Raw genomic sequence first — 13691 nt, 5'->3', positions numbered from 1 at the left:
AGGCAAATATACAGTGATCAGCGGCAGGTCAGCTTTGTGGTTGCTGCCTCTTGTAAGGGACGTCGGGCGTTCACCATCGTCACTGTCGATGGTCGGCAAGGAATCACTAATGCTGCCTCGGTTCGGACCAGGGACTCGAAAATTGCTGAACAAATGCCTATTGCACTAGCCCTGCTGGATTGCTCACGGGATGTTATCTATAGCGATTCAAGGTATCCAGTTAGAACTTTTGAAAAAGGCACCGTCTTCAAACAGGCCCTCAGACTTCTTGAGGGCAAGGAAATTACGCACCACTTTATTTATTGGTTTCCCGCACATCAGAGTCAATTACATGGTGCTTCTCCCAACTTCAACGAGTCGGCTCACGGGGCTGCACGCGAACTTGCCCACCGCGCTACTCCCGACCAATCGGAAGACGACTCCCCAGAAAACAGGGACACGCCCTCCACCTACAAGATTGCTAAGCACTACTATCTCAGCCGTAGAACCTACTTCGTTCCTCATCCGCGGCTCAATAGAGCTCAAGCATTAACGTTCCGTCTACTACAAATGAATACGTATCCCAAATCGTCGCTCTTACGTACAATCCCTCCAGATACTTATACCGATAGCACTTGCCGCGATTGCAGAGAAATAGTCACGTTAGCACACATGCTCTGGCAGTGTGCCTGGTCACGCTCTATAGTTGTCGATAACAGCTCGGCCAGATGGGAGGCGGTTCTCCGCAGCCCTCTTCTGGTTTGGCCGTCCGGTTCCCACGTGGTAGCGGCCGACTTCGTTATGACTTACGATCTGCAGGATCGCAATAAAGTTCCATACCGTACTGATCGGAAAGCTGCGAACGGAGGCCCCCTGACGGATGTCGCGGGCGCTGCGCGTTCAGTAGTAGCACTTATTCTTTCCTTTTTTTTTTAATGATTACTATTGTTCTTATTAAGTCGCACTTTTCACTTATTATGATTGCAATTGGGCCGGATCACTTGCGCTCACCCTTTCGAAAGTGTGAAGCCCTCTCTATATCTCGTATAAGATTCGAGGAGGCCAATCTAATTGTACACGATCATCATCCTTACTGGCATACTGGAGCTTGTAAGGAGCAGTTTGGGAAGCTGGCATGGATGGATGGAAAAAACTTTATTATGGTCCATTAGGCCGCGCTAGTTTCCTAGCCCGAAGTGGGCCGCTCCGACGTTGGGACCGGAAGGCCAAGCCTTGCCAATAATTTTTTTCGAGGTGGCACTATTGGGCCGGCGTTCCTTGGCGAGAGTTGTACTGTACGTATATGTGCCTCGAGCTCTGAGTTGCATGTGTGTGCGCGACACTAAAGATGAAGTGGCCGTTGACTATACTGTATATCGAAGAAGGGTGGTCGCTAAAGTCAAATGAGTTTATTTATTTATTCATTTATTTATTCATTTATTTATTTATTTATTATCACCGCCACTTACGAATTCATGCTTAGCTAGAACTCTCTGTCGAGGTTATTAACCACTATTGATGCGTGAACACAGATCGCGCATGAAATCCGGGTGTGGGTTCCCCTCAATCTTTTGATTGCTTCATTGGGAAATTAGTCTCTAGACATCGCTTCAGCTGCGCGGGGTTTGTGGCTCTGCCGGCCTCAACATTTGGAAAGTGGTGTGCCCCTTTCTTCAAATCTTCGTCCATGCTGTGCAAAAGATGACCCGCCACGGTGGCCCCGTGGCTATGCTGCGTTGCGCATGCTGAACTCGCGGGTTCGGTCCCTCCCGCGGCGTCCGCATTCAGGCGAGCACGGAATCCGAAAACGCTGGTGTACCGTGCATTGGAATTAATTCGGAGCCCGCCACTACGACGTGCCTCATAATCAGATCATGGTCCTGGCACGTGAGACACCAGATTTTAATTCTAATTAATTATTGACTGAATGAACGTTCGTGATACATTATCTGTTGTCTCCTTACGAGCCCCGAAATTCTAACAGTGCGTTGGAAGAAGCGAGAAGAATAGCCTCTTGAGAAGCACTAGGCACAGTCGGGTGCACACTGCGTCACCCGCGTATACGTGTGGCTGCAGGAGTATATATAGAACGAGCAGGCGCATTCTACGGGCGCCCTGTGACTGAACGCGTGTCGGTGCAGAGGACGCGTTGTTCTGCTTTGTGCAGCGCCGTTGACACGCGCTCGCCGCGCAGTTGCCAGTTGCTCGTCCGTCTTTCTTTCCTTCAGTTCTTCTTTGCCTCAAGGGAAAGGCGGAAGTAGAACTTGTGTTAGTTGTCTTTTAGTGACCTTGGCATACCGTCATGCTAAAGTTTCCGGCCGGTTGCGCACACACTCGGCGAACCATTTGCGTGAACAACTTGTCGTCATGCGAAAACGACTGTCTACCGGGTGCTTATAGTACACACGAGCCAAATGGGCAGGACGGTCAAAGAGAAGAGGAGGCTGGTGCAAGTTATAAGAATAACATGCACGGCAGGTGCAGAGCCAGGCACTGGACAGATATATATAACACACGAACACTGTTCAGTGAAACACCCGAGTTCAATATCCACAAGAAAGTCGCGAAGTACATGCTATGGCTGTAAACGTAAATTCATGGATGCAACAGTACGTGTGACAGCAATGCCGTGAGCACGGTGCGCGTTGGCAGGAACATTGCTCCGAGACATGTCCTGATAAAAAGAAAGTGGAAGAGGAAAGTAGAAGGAAGAAAGAAAAAGGAAAACTCTTGAAACGTCGATACGCGAGACCGTCTGAAAAGTCATCCGTTCCTACCAATTTTACGCCGGACCTTGTTCGGGCCACCGGGCGGGGAAGGTGACGCGACGTCTTCCGTGTCGATCGACATTTTCCCTGAAACGGTGTAGGCAGCTTGTGTGAAATGAAATTTCGTTTTCCGTTCCGACGGCGTTAGCGCGCTCCTTGGAATGTTATTACGCACCGTATACTGCTGCCGCCCGCCCCCGCCCGCTTCTTTCTCTATCTGTTTATCTTAATATTCAGTTTCCTCGCACACAGAAAGGTGATATATGCTGGGCTGAAACGTTAAAGGTCAGGCCTGTGCCGTGAGAGGTGTGCGCGAGTTTTTAGCGGTTCCAGGGAAAGGTAACCGAAAGTAATTAAGAAAGACAGCCTCTGTGTACCCAAAAAGAGAAAAGAAGAAGAAGAAGAAAGTATTCTGAGGAATCTTTTTTAGGCTGGTGGGAACGGCGAATTGCAGTTCTCCATCGTGCTATAGGGTTGCGGATGGCGTGCCATAATGTACTGCAACACAGCTCGCCGCTCTGTTGCTATGCATTTGCTTACACGTGGGGCACGGTGCATAAGCAGGCCATTTCTGACCGTGCTTATCCGCGCGAGCGTGCTGCTTGGTGTTCCGTCATCCCCTGCTCTTTCTTCACTTAGTTAGTCTTGTGGAAATAAATTTTGACCAGTTATCATTTGTTTACAGACATCTAGTAGACTGCCGTTTCTTCTCTAGGTTATAGTCTGTAGATTATCAATTAACAGAACTCATAGCAAGCTTGTCTACCATCTATTTGCTGTCCATTGAAGGCCAGCGGCGCAGGAAAATACAAACCGCGTAAACGTTAGACCGATGAAATAAACAGACAGCGTTTTTGTCCAAATGACCTTTACTTGAAACATGCATACGTGTGCATGTTGACGGGATGTGCACATAAAACCGACCAAGAACGAAACAAAGTCACCTTGCGTCTCCTCGTAGTTTTGAATGAATACTGGCAGGTTTCAACTTTATATACCATCAACGTATGCATAGAGCAAAACGTGAACAAGGTGAATGCAGGAGCCAACGTTTCGACAAGTGGACTTGTCTTCTTCAAGGCGACATATGCGACATATGCATATGTCGCCTTGAAGAAGACAAGTCCACTTGTCGAAACGTTGGCTCCTGCATTCACCTTGTTCACGTTTTGCTCATCGTCTTGAATTGCCATCTCCCGCATTCCCCGTCTGTTCAACGTATGCATAGGCGCACATGCCTGAAAGGGGGATTTGGAAGGCTGTACCGTGTCTGTGTTTGTGCTTATTTCATGGTTAGCGCCGTTTTTGAATTTCCCGCACCGATTATCTCCCATGTAGTCGATATTCGAGCTCACCGATATCAGTACCATGTTAAGATATATTCCTTAGACTATTGAATGGGTTGAGTTGTTTGCAGAAAGGGCAAGTATGCGGTCATAAGTTGGTAGGCTGGTAGGCTGGTAGGCTGGTAGGCTTTCGCGCAAACTTCACAGAAAAGCAATTGTACACTTTCTACTGCGAAAGTAATGTTGCGATGAGGATAATGTATAGTCGGGTACAACTTTAGAAAAAAAGAAGGCCCCGCCTAGATGACCGAAGCGCGACAGCCGATTGCCTCCGCGACTAAGATAGTCCCACTAAAAAAACCGTGATTCTAAAACGCGTAATTTTCTGTATAAATAAATACTTTTGTATTTTGATCACTAGTTTGGCAGAGCTCTCGTGAGTGGGACGCGACAGCACATGCCGGATCGCGAGAGAAAAATAACCCCGTGTCTTCCACAACGCTGCGCGTCGCCTGCCTTTTAGCTTGATTGCAAGGGACGTGAGTAAAAAGAGCAGCTGTGCATGGCTTTAGCGCTGGTTTACATGTACACGGCACATTTACTGCTCGTTTTCCGAGCTTAAAATGAATCAGTTGCTATTTAACAAGTACTTTAAAAACAATGCATTTATCGAAACGATTACAAACCTGGGGCGAGAACACGATCGAGGGAGAAACATACAAAAATGATTCATTCATCGTTTTAATACTCCTGGTTTTAAATAGCATACGATTTATTTATTTATTTAGTTTTTGGTTTTGTGTTTTCACAATTTTGTTTTCAAGAATGTGATAGTTTTTCCTTTCGTTCCTTTTCACGTTTTCTTTCCTTTTTTTTTTTCTTTTGCAAGCCTGCAGTATCCCCAGTTCTCGTAGCGTAGCGTCAGCGATGCTCGCTGCGATGTTTCGTCGCCGGATGACGGCTCAGAATAAACGCACGCGGCACAAATGGTGCATCGTAAGATCGGAATGATACTTCCGGCATGTCCACCGCAAAGAGTTTGGGAATTCACTCTGACGAGGGGCAGATGCACACGACTGACGCGACTCGGCCCAGTTGGAAGCGCAGGCAGCCATCTTCTCCATCGGCGGGATCAGTGGTCGTCTGGCTCGTGACGTCAGACTAGAGTGCGTGCCCATTGGTGGAGGCTCGTGTGCATCCGCCTCGGAGGAGTAAACGCCCCTTCTTTCTAAAGTTGTACCCGAATATAGTTAAACTGCGGGCAATAGAAGTACAAATGCGTATCGTGACAGTGGAACAGGCTGATGAACACGAACGAAGTAGGAGAAACAACATTTGCCCAAATAATAATATGTGCAATAATCAATTTCGTCTCCCAGAAACGAAGTATGGAAGAAATAAAGCTTAATTTAGAAGATTCGCAGGAGCCAATTCTTTTCTGCCGCCTGTTTCGAGGAAAATTTGGAGTTCTCAAAAACGACTGCAAGTATTAGTGATATTTCAGTGTCCAGAATGCTCTCTCTCTCTCTCTCTCTCTCTCTCTCTCTCTCTCTCTCTCTCTCTCTCTCTCTCTCTCTCTCTCTCTCTCTCTCTCTCGCTCTCTCTCTCGCTCTCTCTCTCTCTCTCTCTCTAAATTTCTTGGAAAGCTCCGCCGAAGTTTAAGGATTCTACGAACCACGCATCAATGACCGCAGCGCCGACGCCCGGCGGCGCGCCTGTGTTCGCGAGGCTTCCAGTCGGCGCGCGCCCTTTCGCATTATTTGGCGTGGGATTTGATCCCATCGTTTGTCTTCTGTAACGTCAGCATGCTGTCTTCCGCTGGTCTGTTTTCCTCTCATTTAATGCGGATACAAAAACGCCCCCATTTTCTCTCGACCGTTGTGCCGCTTACCCCCCCCCCCCCCCTTATTACTTTCGTTTGCTTTGTTTTCGCAGCCAAGCTACACAGGCGGCGCCTGACAACGCCATTGCGGACTCGTCCTCCGGGGCAGCCTAACAATGCGCACTGAAAAACGCAGGCGCGCGCCGAGTGATGTTTTACCTACGCTTCCTCGCAGGCATCTCCCTTTGAGGGCGTAATGGGATGCCCTGAACAGTCTGGCCCGCGTTTCTCGACAAGCTAACGACTTCGTAGAATCTCTGCACTTTAGCTCAAATTTGCGGGTGAATGTACTCGCGCAAAGAGCAGTTGTGGGACGCAAATGAAGTCCTCCGCGCTTTCTTTATTTGTGTTCTTTATTTTTTTATGGCGTTTTACTTGACCTCGGTTCAAGCTGCCTTTTATTTTCTTCCTGTCCGTCGGCTCTCCTTTCCTGCTTTCTTCAATTCTGCTTTCGGTCTTTTTTGTTTCGTACTACTTTGCTTTTTTGTTTCGTACTACTTTGCTTTTTCGTGTTGTGCTTGCTTTCTGACACCTGTCTGTCTGTCTGTCTGTCTGTCTGTCTGTCTGTCTGTCTGTCTGTCTGTCTGTCTGTCTGTCTGTCTGTCTGTCTGTCGTCTGTCTGCTTCCTTCCTTCCTTCCTTCCTTCCTTCCTTCCTTCCTTCCTTCCTTCCTTCTTTTAGGTTTGTTATGGAGGCTCTCGTCTAAAGAATTGTCATATAAGCTTGGCTTCTTTCATTTAGTCTTGCAGGCCGTGGTTTAGGTAAACACTACAGGAGGTGTCACGCGAGCGGTGCGTGTGCAGAACGGAGTATGTAAGAATTTTGTTCGCGTTTATTAATTCCGATTCCGGTGTGCGTCAAAGGAAAGGTATGCTTATGGCAAACAGTATAAAAATGACGACGACACTGCCAAGCCGAACTGTTGTTCTAAATATAGTGTTAAAAATAGCCGTGCATTCGGTCTCGTGGAAGCAGCAGGTGTAAATTTGCCCTAATTATCTCCAGAAGACTATCTGCTCGACGTGGAGCTCTCGAACAATTCAGTAGGGAGGACGTCAATCAATAAAAGGAAAAAAAACGACAAAAAAGCCAGACGAAGTGGCTGTTTTTAAGGTGATCTTTACTGAACGTTTCTGCTTGGAGATTATCTATCTCTTTGGTACGATGTGGCGTGGTATGCTGAAAGGTTTATGTGCGAGCTGATTGCAGCTCAGTCTATCTGCGACGAAAAAAATTTTCAGCGTTGTTGTTGGCCTGGAAGTTCGAGCGGCATTTGTCCGCGGTTTTCGCGAATGACAGTTCCTAAACAACCGGTTTAAGTCGTCCGCCCATTTATTTTGTTGCAGCAGACATCAGCAGACGCCTTCTTCATTCCTGTCTTTAGTAGGACGTTCTGGCGGGCTAGTTGGTTCATAGCTTTACACGTTTCTTATAACTGCTCGAAAAAACGAGGACACAAGAAAGAAACACACACCACGAGAGCAAAGGGAGATTGTCGAAGCGTTCCACATGCAAAAAAAAATGGTCATAAATGTATCAGCACGCCATCTGTCTCATTGCCTCAAGAAGTCAATTTTTTGGAATATGCCTTTTAAAAGATTCCTTTTGGAGGTACAAGGTTCTTTTTTTTTTTTGTTTGTTGTAGGTGTTTTGGGTTGTGAGTGCCGCCGAGCATTAGTTTTTTCACCACGTCTCACTCTTTCCATAGTCCCGTTTGTAAATTCAATAGTCGCCGTCAATCACCCCTCACTTTCCATGGTCGTTTTCATTAAGCCATATTTCGAGCTTTCATCCCTTCATGACGTCATTTCCACTTTGTTGATCGGTGTGATATACCCCGTTTGTTGTTATGTTGTGTTTTTGCCCTTTTTGCTTTCTTCAGACGATTTTATGCCCTTGTCCTTCTCCTTTACACTGGTTATTTGGTAAGTGCCATATCCGTGTCGTTCACATACTCGCGGTCTCTTCCTGTTTTTCTTTGTTTTTATTTTATCTTTCCCTCTTTTATGATGCTGTAAGAATGGCTCATGGTTATTTTGCTGATAGCTCGTCGCAATCTTTCATACACTGTTACCCAGCAGATAATCTTTTATGTTTATCGGCACATGTGAGAGCGACAATCCGGACACGTGCACAGGTTCCCTAATGAAATATATGTATCTTGCTTGCTTTCCAAAACTGCGCTCGTGGTGTGGTGTGTGTTTCTTTCTTGTGTCTTCGTTTTTTCGCGCAATTAAAAGAAACTTCTAAAAATACAATCATTCCTGTCCTCCTTTCTTTACTTGCAAACCGCAGCTGCGTGCGTGGGCGAGGGGTGTGGGGGGAGGGGGGAGGAGGGATGTTGTAGTGTTGATTTTGACCGCGTAGAGTCTTAACTCGGGATTCGGTGTAGGTATAGCGGTCGGAAAAGAAGTAACAAAGGGGTACCGTGGACGCACTTAGTGCTTGCCACGCTCGTGTGGCTGTATTCTCGGTCGATAATATTTAGGTTGATATCACTTACCGTGCGCATTCGATGGATAAGCTAATGAACAGCAGGCCGTTAATGCAGTGAGACGCCGGGCTGGGCACTGCGTGGCGCCAGAGTATCCCTGAAAATAATCAACCGAGAATACTGCCCCTGGTCAGTTCCACGGGGAGCGCTGCGCTCAATGGGCCGTTATGTTTCGCGGTGTGTCAGCACTGTTGGTCACAAAATGGACGGCCGTCATTGGCGCCCTCGAAAACTTTCGGCACCGTGAATTGTGCCTGTGGCGTGCGACGGCGACTGCGATCGGAGGTGTCGTGCGGACACGCAGTTTGCCGCGATCTGTAGCGCGCGTGTCCAGTGTGGCGGGCTGCGCGCAATTGGGTCAGCAAGTCCGGCCGCCGCAGCCTCCAGTCCCGCTTTCTTCGCGGTGGGCGCATTCCCGAGAAGTCGAGGGGCGGGCGGCGAGGTGAGGCGCCGGAATCTAGTCGCACTCCGCGGGGATGCGAACAAGTTCTTCTCGCCAGTGTGCCTATACGTGCAGCGCACAAAAGCGGCGCCAGTCTCCCACGGTCCGTACGAAGGGGGCGGGCGAGGAATTGTCCGCGGCACGCCAACCTGCGGCCGCAGCGTCATTGTCGGGAGACCCCCTGCACCGTGTGAGTCGCACGAGGTCGTTGAGCGACTCTCGACCCGGCATCGGGTGTTATGTAAGGAACGGCCTAGCGAAGGTTAGGCACGCGATCGAAGTGCAACGCCACGTCGTTCGGTCCATTTTATTATTTTTTTCTTGATTTGCGCAAATTTATTACGTGCCATTCATTGTCGTTTGGTTCTCTTTACTGGTGCGTAGTAGCTTAATACTCAGTTTGCACCGTCCATACACCTGATGGCGCCTGTGAAGGGTTATTGTATGACGGCTATAGTGATAACGTTACGACAACACTAAAGAAGCAAGAACGATGTCGCCGCGCGTTTAAACCTTTGGGAGAAAAAAATTAATCCACAGACTCCCTTGTTCTCGTATTTATACTGCAACCTACGAAACCCGTTAAGTGCAGCGAAAGCTATAGTTCGTGTCAGCCAATCATAGAAGAAAACCAAAACAAGGATTCCTCAGTTGCCCGCTTCCGATCGCCCTACGCGCGAGGCCGACTGAAAAGATGCGTCACGAATTAAGGATACTCGGCGGACAGCTTTTGTCCCTTCTCCGGCACATGCAGCCAGCGCTCGTTACTAATTCGCTGACACGAGTCCTCGATTTTAAACTCTGAATGATTGAGCGAGTTATTTGATCTTTAATATGAATTCTTGAATCGTCTGTATAAGTCAATTCTTCGCCTCACGTTACCTGTTTTGCTTACGTATTTTCGCCCTTGTGCTGCTAAAGGCTCGGGTAGCTCGCTACGAAAAAGAAATCTACATACCGCAGATATGTGTGCGCTGATCAATTGTAATGTTTGTGCTGTTTCTACAGTAAGCCGTGAAAGTTGTACACACACGAATACCCACAGCTGGTCACGGTCATACAGCTGCTGCGTGATAACGAAATGGAATTGCCAAGTTCGTTTCAGCGCGAACGCGCCGATGTCAACGCTCGTGTTGTCCGCTTCTCCTTCTCGTCCGTGCGTAGTCTGTGTCCTTGAGTACTTGATTGGTGCCACTGTTGCACATCGCCTTCAACCGTCTTGAAGGTTACTTCGGAAGCGATCGCGTAAAATATTCCAGCCATACGGTTATGCTTAACTGCAGGGAAACGATTTAATCGTATTCTCGCACTTAGTCTTCGGAAAAATTGACGCCAAATTGATCTACACCGTTGTGTCGTCGCAGACGAATACGGAGCGCACCAAGTGCGTTTGTTGACACGAAAATCCTGAATGCAGCATGAATGTGCCAAACTACCACGCGATGTCACTTCACCTCTGTGTTTAGACATAAAAAAGCGGTTTTTAACACGAAGAGATGGGGACTTTAGTCACGTATATGGAGCTACTGGCATTAGCATATAACCGTAGTATTTGTGCAGAGAATGGGTTTCTCACGTTGGTATACCAGTCAGTAATGAGACAGTCCGAGTTTATCTCCTTGACATTAAGAGGAAGAAGTGTAGTTGAGTGGGCCATGTAATCCATAGGCCACATAACCGGTGGTCTTATTAGACCTACAGAATGGGTGCCAAGAGAAGGGAAGCGCAGTCGAGGACGGCAGAAAACTGCTTAGTCTGCTGAAATTAGGAAATTTGTAGGCATGCAGTGGAGGTCAGCTGGCGCAAGAAAGGGTAATTGAAGATTGCTGGGAGAGGCTTCCAGTCCCGGAGTGAACTTAAGTATGATGGTTATGATAATCAATAACAACTGACTAAGACACGTATATACGCGAGTGCTTCGAGAGAAGACTTCTCCGGCCGCCTGTGTAATTCCCCCCGTTGTTGCTGCGCGTGCGCAGGCAGCGAGTCGCCGCCGGTGTGCGGTCATCCTGGGTCCGGGTTCGACCTTCCCGAGATCCTGGAGCCGGGAGCCTCCGGGGCAGGCGACGAGTGCTACCAGGCGGCGGCCGAGACTATCATCTCTCACTGCCGCGAGAAGGCCAAGGTGATGGGCAACGAGATATCGGCGCCCTACGAGGTGCCACACTTCCCCATCGAGCTGTACGAGTCCCGAAAGGTCATGCAGCAGCAACTATCCACCAGGTGCGTGCGCATACATTGAGTACCATCGGCTGTGCGATCATTTGATGTAAAAGTCGCACCTATCGCCTTTATTGAAGGGATACGACTCAGTTCGTCCGCTAACAAACAGCTCAGGTCATAAACAAACGTGCCGTCTCAATATATATATATATATATAGACATAGAATCTTGTTTTCTTCAAAGGTGGTGAGCGAGCCTTTTAAATGTCGAAAAAGTGGAGAGATCTTTCAGCCTAGAAGACGTGCTTCTGACTTCAGGGGTCTATGAGGTTAGAACCATGGTATATCCGGGAGGCGTCTTGGGTACAGCCCCTACTGCGGGCATGTGCAGCGCACCTTGATGAGCGCGCAACATTACAAGAGATGCAGGAGGTCCACGAGAGCACTTGGACGAGTGTAGATAGTCAATCGGGAGGCCGCAAACATCACTAAAACCAAGGGCTGGAAAAACAGAGAGATGGATCGAGCTGAACCACTTGTCTTATTTTGTTTTCGCACCCTTTGTTTTAGCAATGATTTTAGCAAGCAACAAGGCCAAGTATCTGTGAAAGTCGTAAATATGTTGCAGCTGGTCTTAACGCAGATATCAGAGTGGCGCTTTTTGATCGATCGACTAGTAAGGATTAAATAAATTAAACCAGAGGTGAACATCTTGAAGGGGCAGTGCAACGAAGACAGAGGGCAGGAACACACAGGACAGCGCTGAACTCACAACTAACTTTATTTGAAGGCATACAAAAACCTATGTACTGCAACCCACAGCCACGCGTTCTTCCATCGATGGCGTCATTATCAGTGCTTAGGCAAACACGTAAAACCCTGTAATCTAATGCTACACTATGAGGCGGTTTAAAAATTCAAATTGTGCAAGCATGCCATTATTAAATTTATATGACACTGAATTTGAATTTTTAAACTGCCTCATAGTGCAACACTAGATTACAGGATTTTGTGTGTTTGCCTGCGCACTGATAATGACGCCATCGATGGAAGAGGACGTGGCTATGGGTTGCAGTACATAAGTTTGTGTATGGGGGGCCTTCGACTAAAGTTAGTTGTGAGTTCAGCGCTGGTCCTGTGTGTTCCTGCCTTCTGTCTTCGTCGTCATGCGCTGCATGCCCCTTCAAGATGTTCAACCAGTATCAACTCGCCCAAATGTCGATCCTTAAACCACAGTATCTGTTTCACTCTCTTAAAGGTGAGCCCAGTGTTCGCCACAGATGAAGGCATACGTAGATTGAAACTACGTCGAAACTCTACCAGAGCCTTGGAGGTTTACCTTTGATGCCGACCAGTGAGTTCCGAAGCCTGTACAGTATGCCTCAGTGTGACAGGGGACGCCTAATTTGTATTCGAATAACAGTACTCGTGGGTTCTTTTCTCACTTCCTGTTAACGTAGTTATTTGGAGCTACCTGCCCTTCTGATGTTATAGCGCAAGAATGTAGAAAATTACGTGTTTTGAACTCGAATCGCATATCCCCTTTCGAATTGGCGCATCGCGTACATACGAAATCGAAAGAGGTCATGTGTTCTCAACGTACTAGAGCCGACTCTCGTTGACATAGTAATGAAATCTACAAAAGATAGGATAATCGTGTTTATAACGTATTTCCTTGACCCGTTTCCGCGTTTCCATACCGGCCGTGCTTCTTTGACGGTCCGTCCGCGGCTTCACAGATCGTATGTTATCCGAGCCCTCCGCTCTGACCTCTGACGCGCTCCCTCCCTCCCCTCTCTCTCTCTCTCTCTCTCTCTCTCTCTCTATATATATATATATATATATATATATATATATATATATATATATATATATATATATATATATATATACACATGGAAGCTACTCGAGGAGCGAGCAAGATAATACGGTCGATGGCAAGATAGACGTGTCGAGTGACGGCCGGCTGGTGTCGTGTTTCGCGCGCTGACACAGCATGCGCGATAAAGGGTAATCACCGGGGGGCCTCTCTACGATGGTGAGGTCGTGCCTCTTAGGAGAAGATAGAGTTTCAAGAACAATGTTTTTCATTCGTAAAACTAAGTGAAGCAAACAAAGTCAAGGCTTTGTGCGAGCCGCTGGAACCACGAAGCCGAGGAGCCTCCTTCTTCTGAGTCCGGCGTTTCAATGCCGTGTGGCCATCCTTAGATGCCGAAAGCACGGAACAATTAAGTCACCGAAGGGGAAATTAATGACTGCCGAAGAGAGAAACGTGTATCGGAAGGGGCGGGGAGAGAGAGAGAGGTGTTTTTCATCGATCGCATTCTGGAACCCTTTCACCTTTACGTGAGGTAACGTCCTCCGCTGCGCCTCAGGACGACGTGCATACTCACTCGACTACTATACGCGACGTGAAAATAACGCTCATGAGAGGTGAAGCATTCCTTTAGTCACATTTACTTCTACTGGCTTAACCAATCTGTAATATTGCGACACTCATATATACCTGCGTCTGTGTGCCACCGCGAAAACAACGATGATGTAGCTCCGAGATGTACGAGAAGGCGATGACGTCGTGTTTCCTCCGTTATAAAGAAACGTTAATATGTCTACAACGCTCCGGGTTTCAGCTCCTGCTACGTCGCGACAGTATGCCGATTGCTGTTTGTTGCCACAAAC

The 13691-nt window shown here is 47.8% G+C and overlaps 1 protein-coding gene across 5 annotated transcripts in view; it reads left to right on the top strand.

Moving 5' to 3' along the window:
* The window catches only part of AMPdeam (AMP deaminase), a 136205-nt gene that overhangs the window by 51177 nt on the left and 71337 nt on the right, over nt 1–13691 (top strand). For all 5 annotated transcript variants that reach the window (XM_075692001.1, XM_075691998.1, XM_075692005.1 and 2 more), the window contains exon 2: nt 10830–11073. In XM_075692001.1, the coding sequence (XP_075548116.1) occupies nt 10830–11073 (244 nt within the window). The remainder of the gene's footprint in view (nt 1–10829; nt 11074–13691) is intronic.

This window comes from Dermacentor variabilis, chromosome 5 (genome assembly GCF_050947875.1).
Source record: "Dermacentor variabilis isolate Ectoservices chromosome 5, ASM5094787v1, whole genome shotgun sequence".
NCBI classification, from domain to species: domain Eukaryota; kingdom Metazoa; phylum Arthropoda; class Arachnida; order Ixodida; family Ixodidae; genus Dermacentor; species Dermacentor variabilis.
Note: the sequence above shows the minus strand (reverse complement) of the source record. Positions and strands in the feature narration are given on the sequence as shown.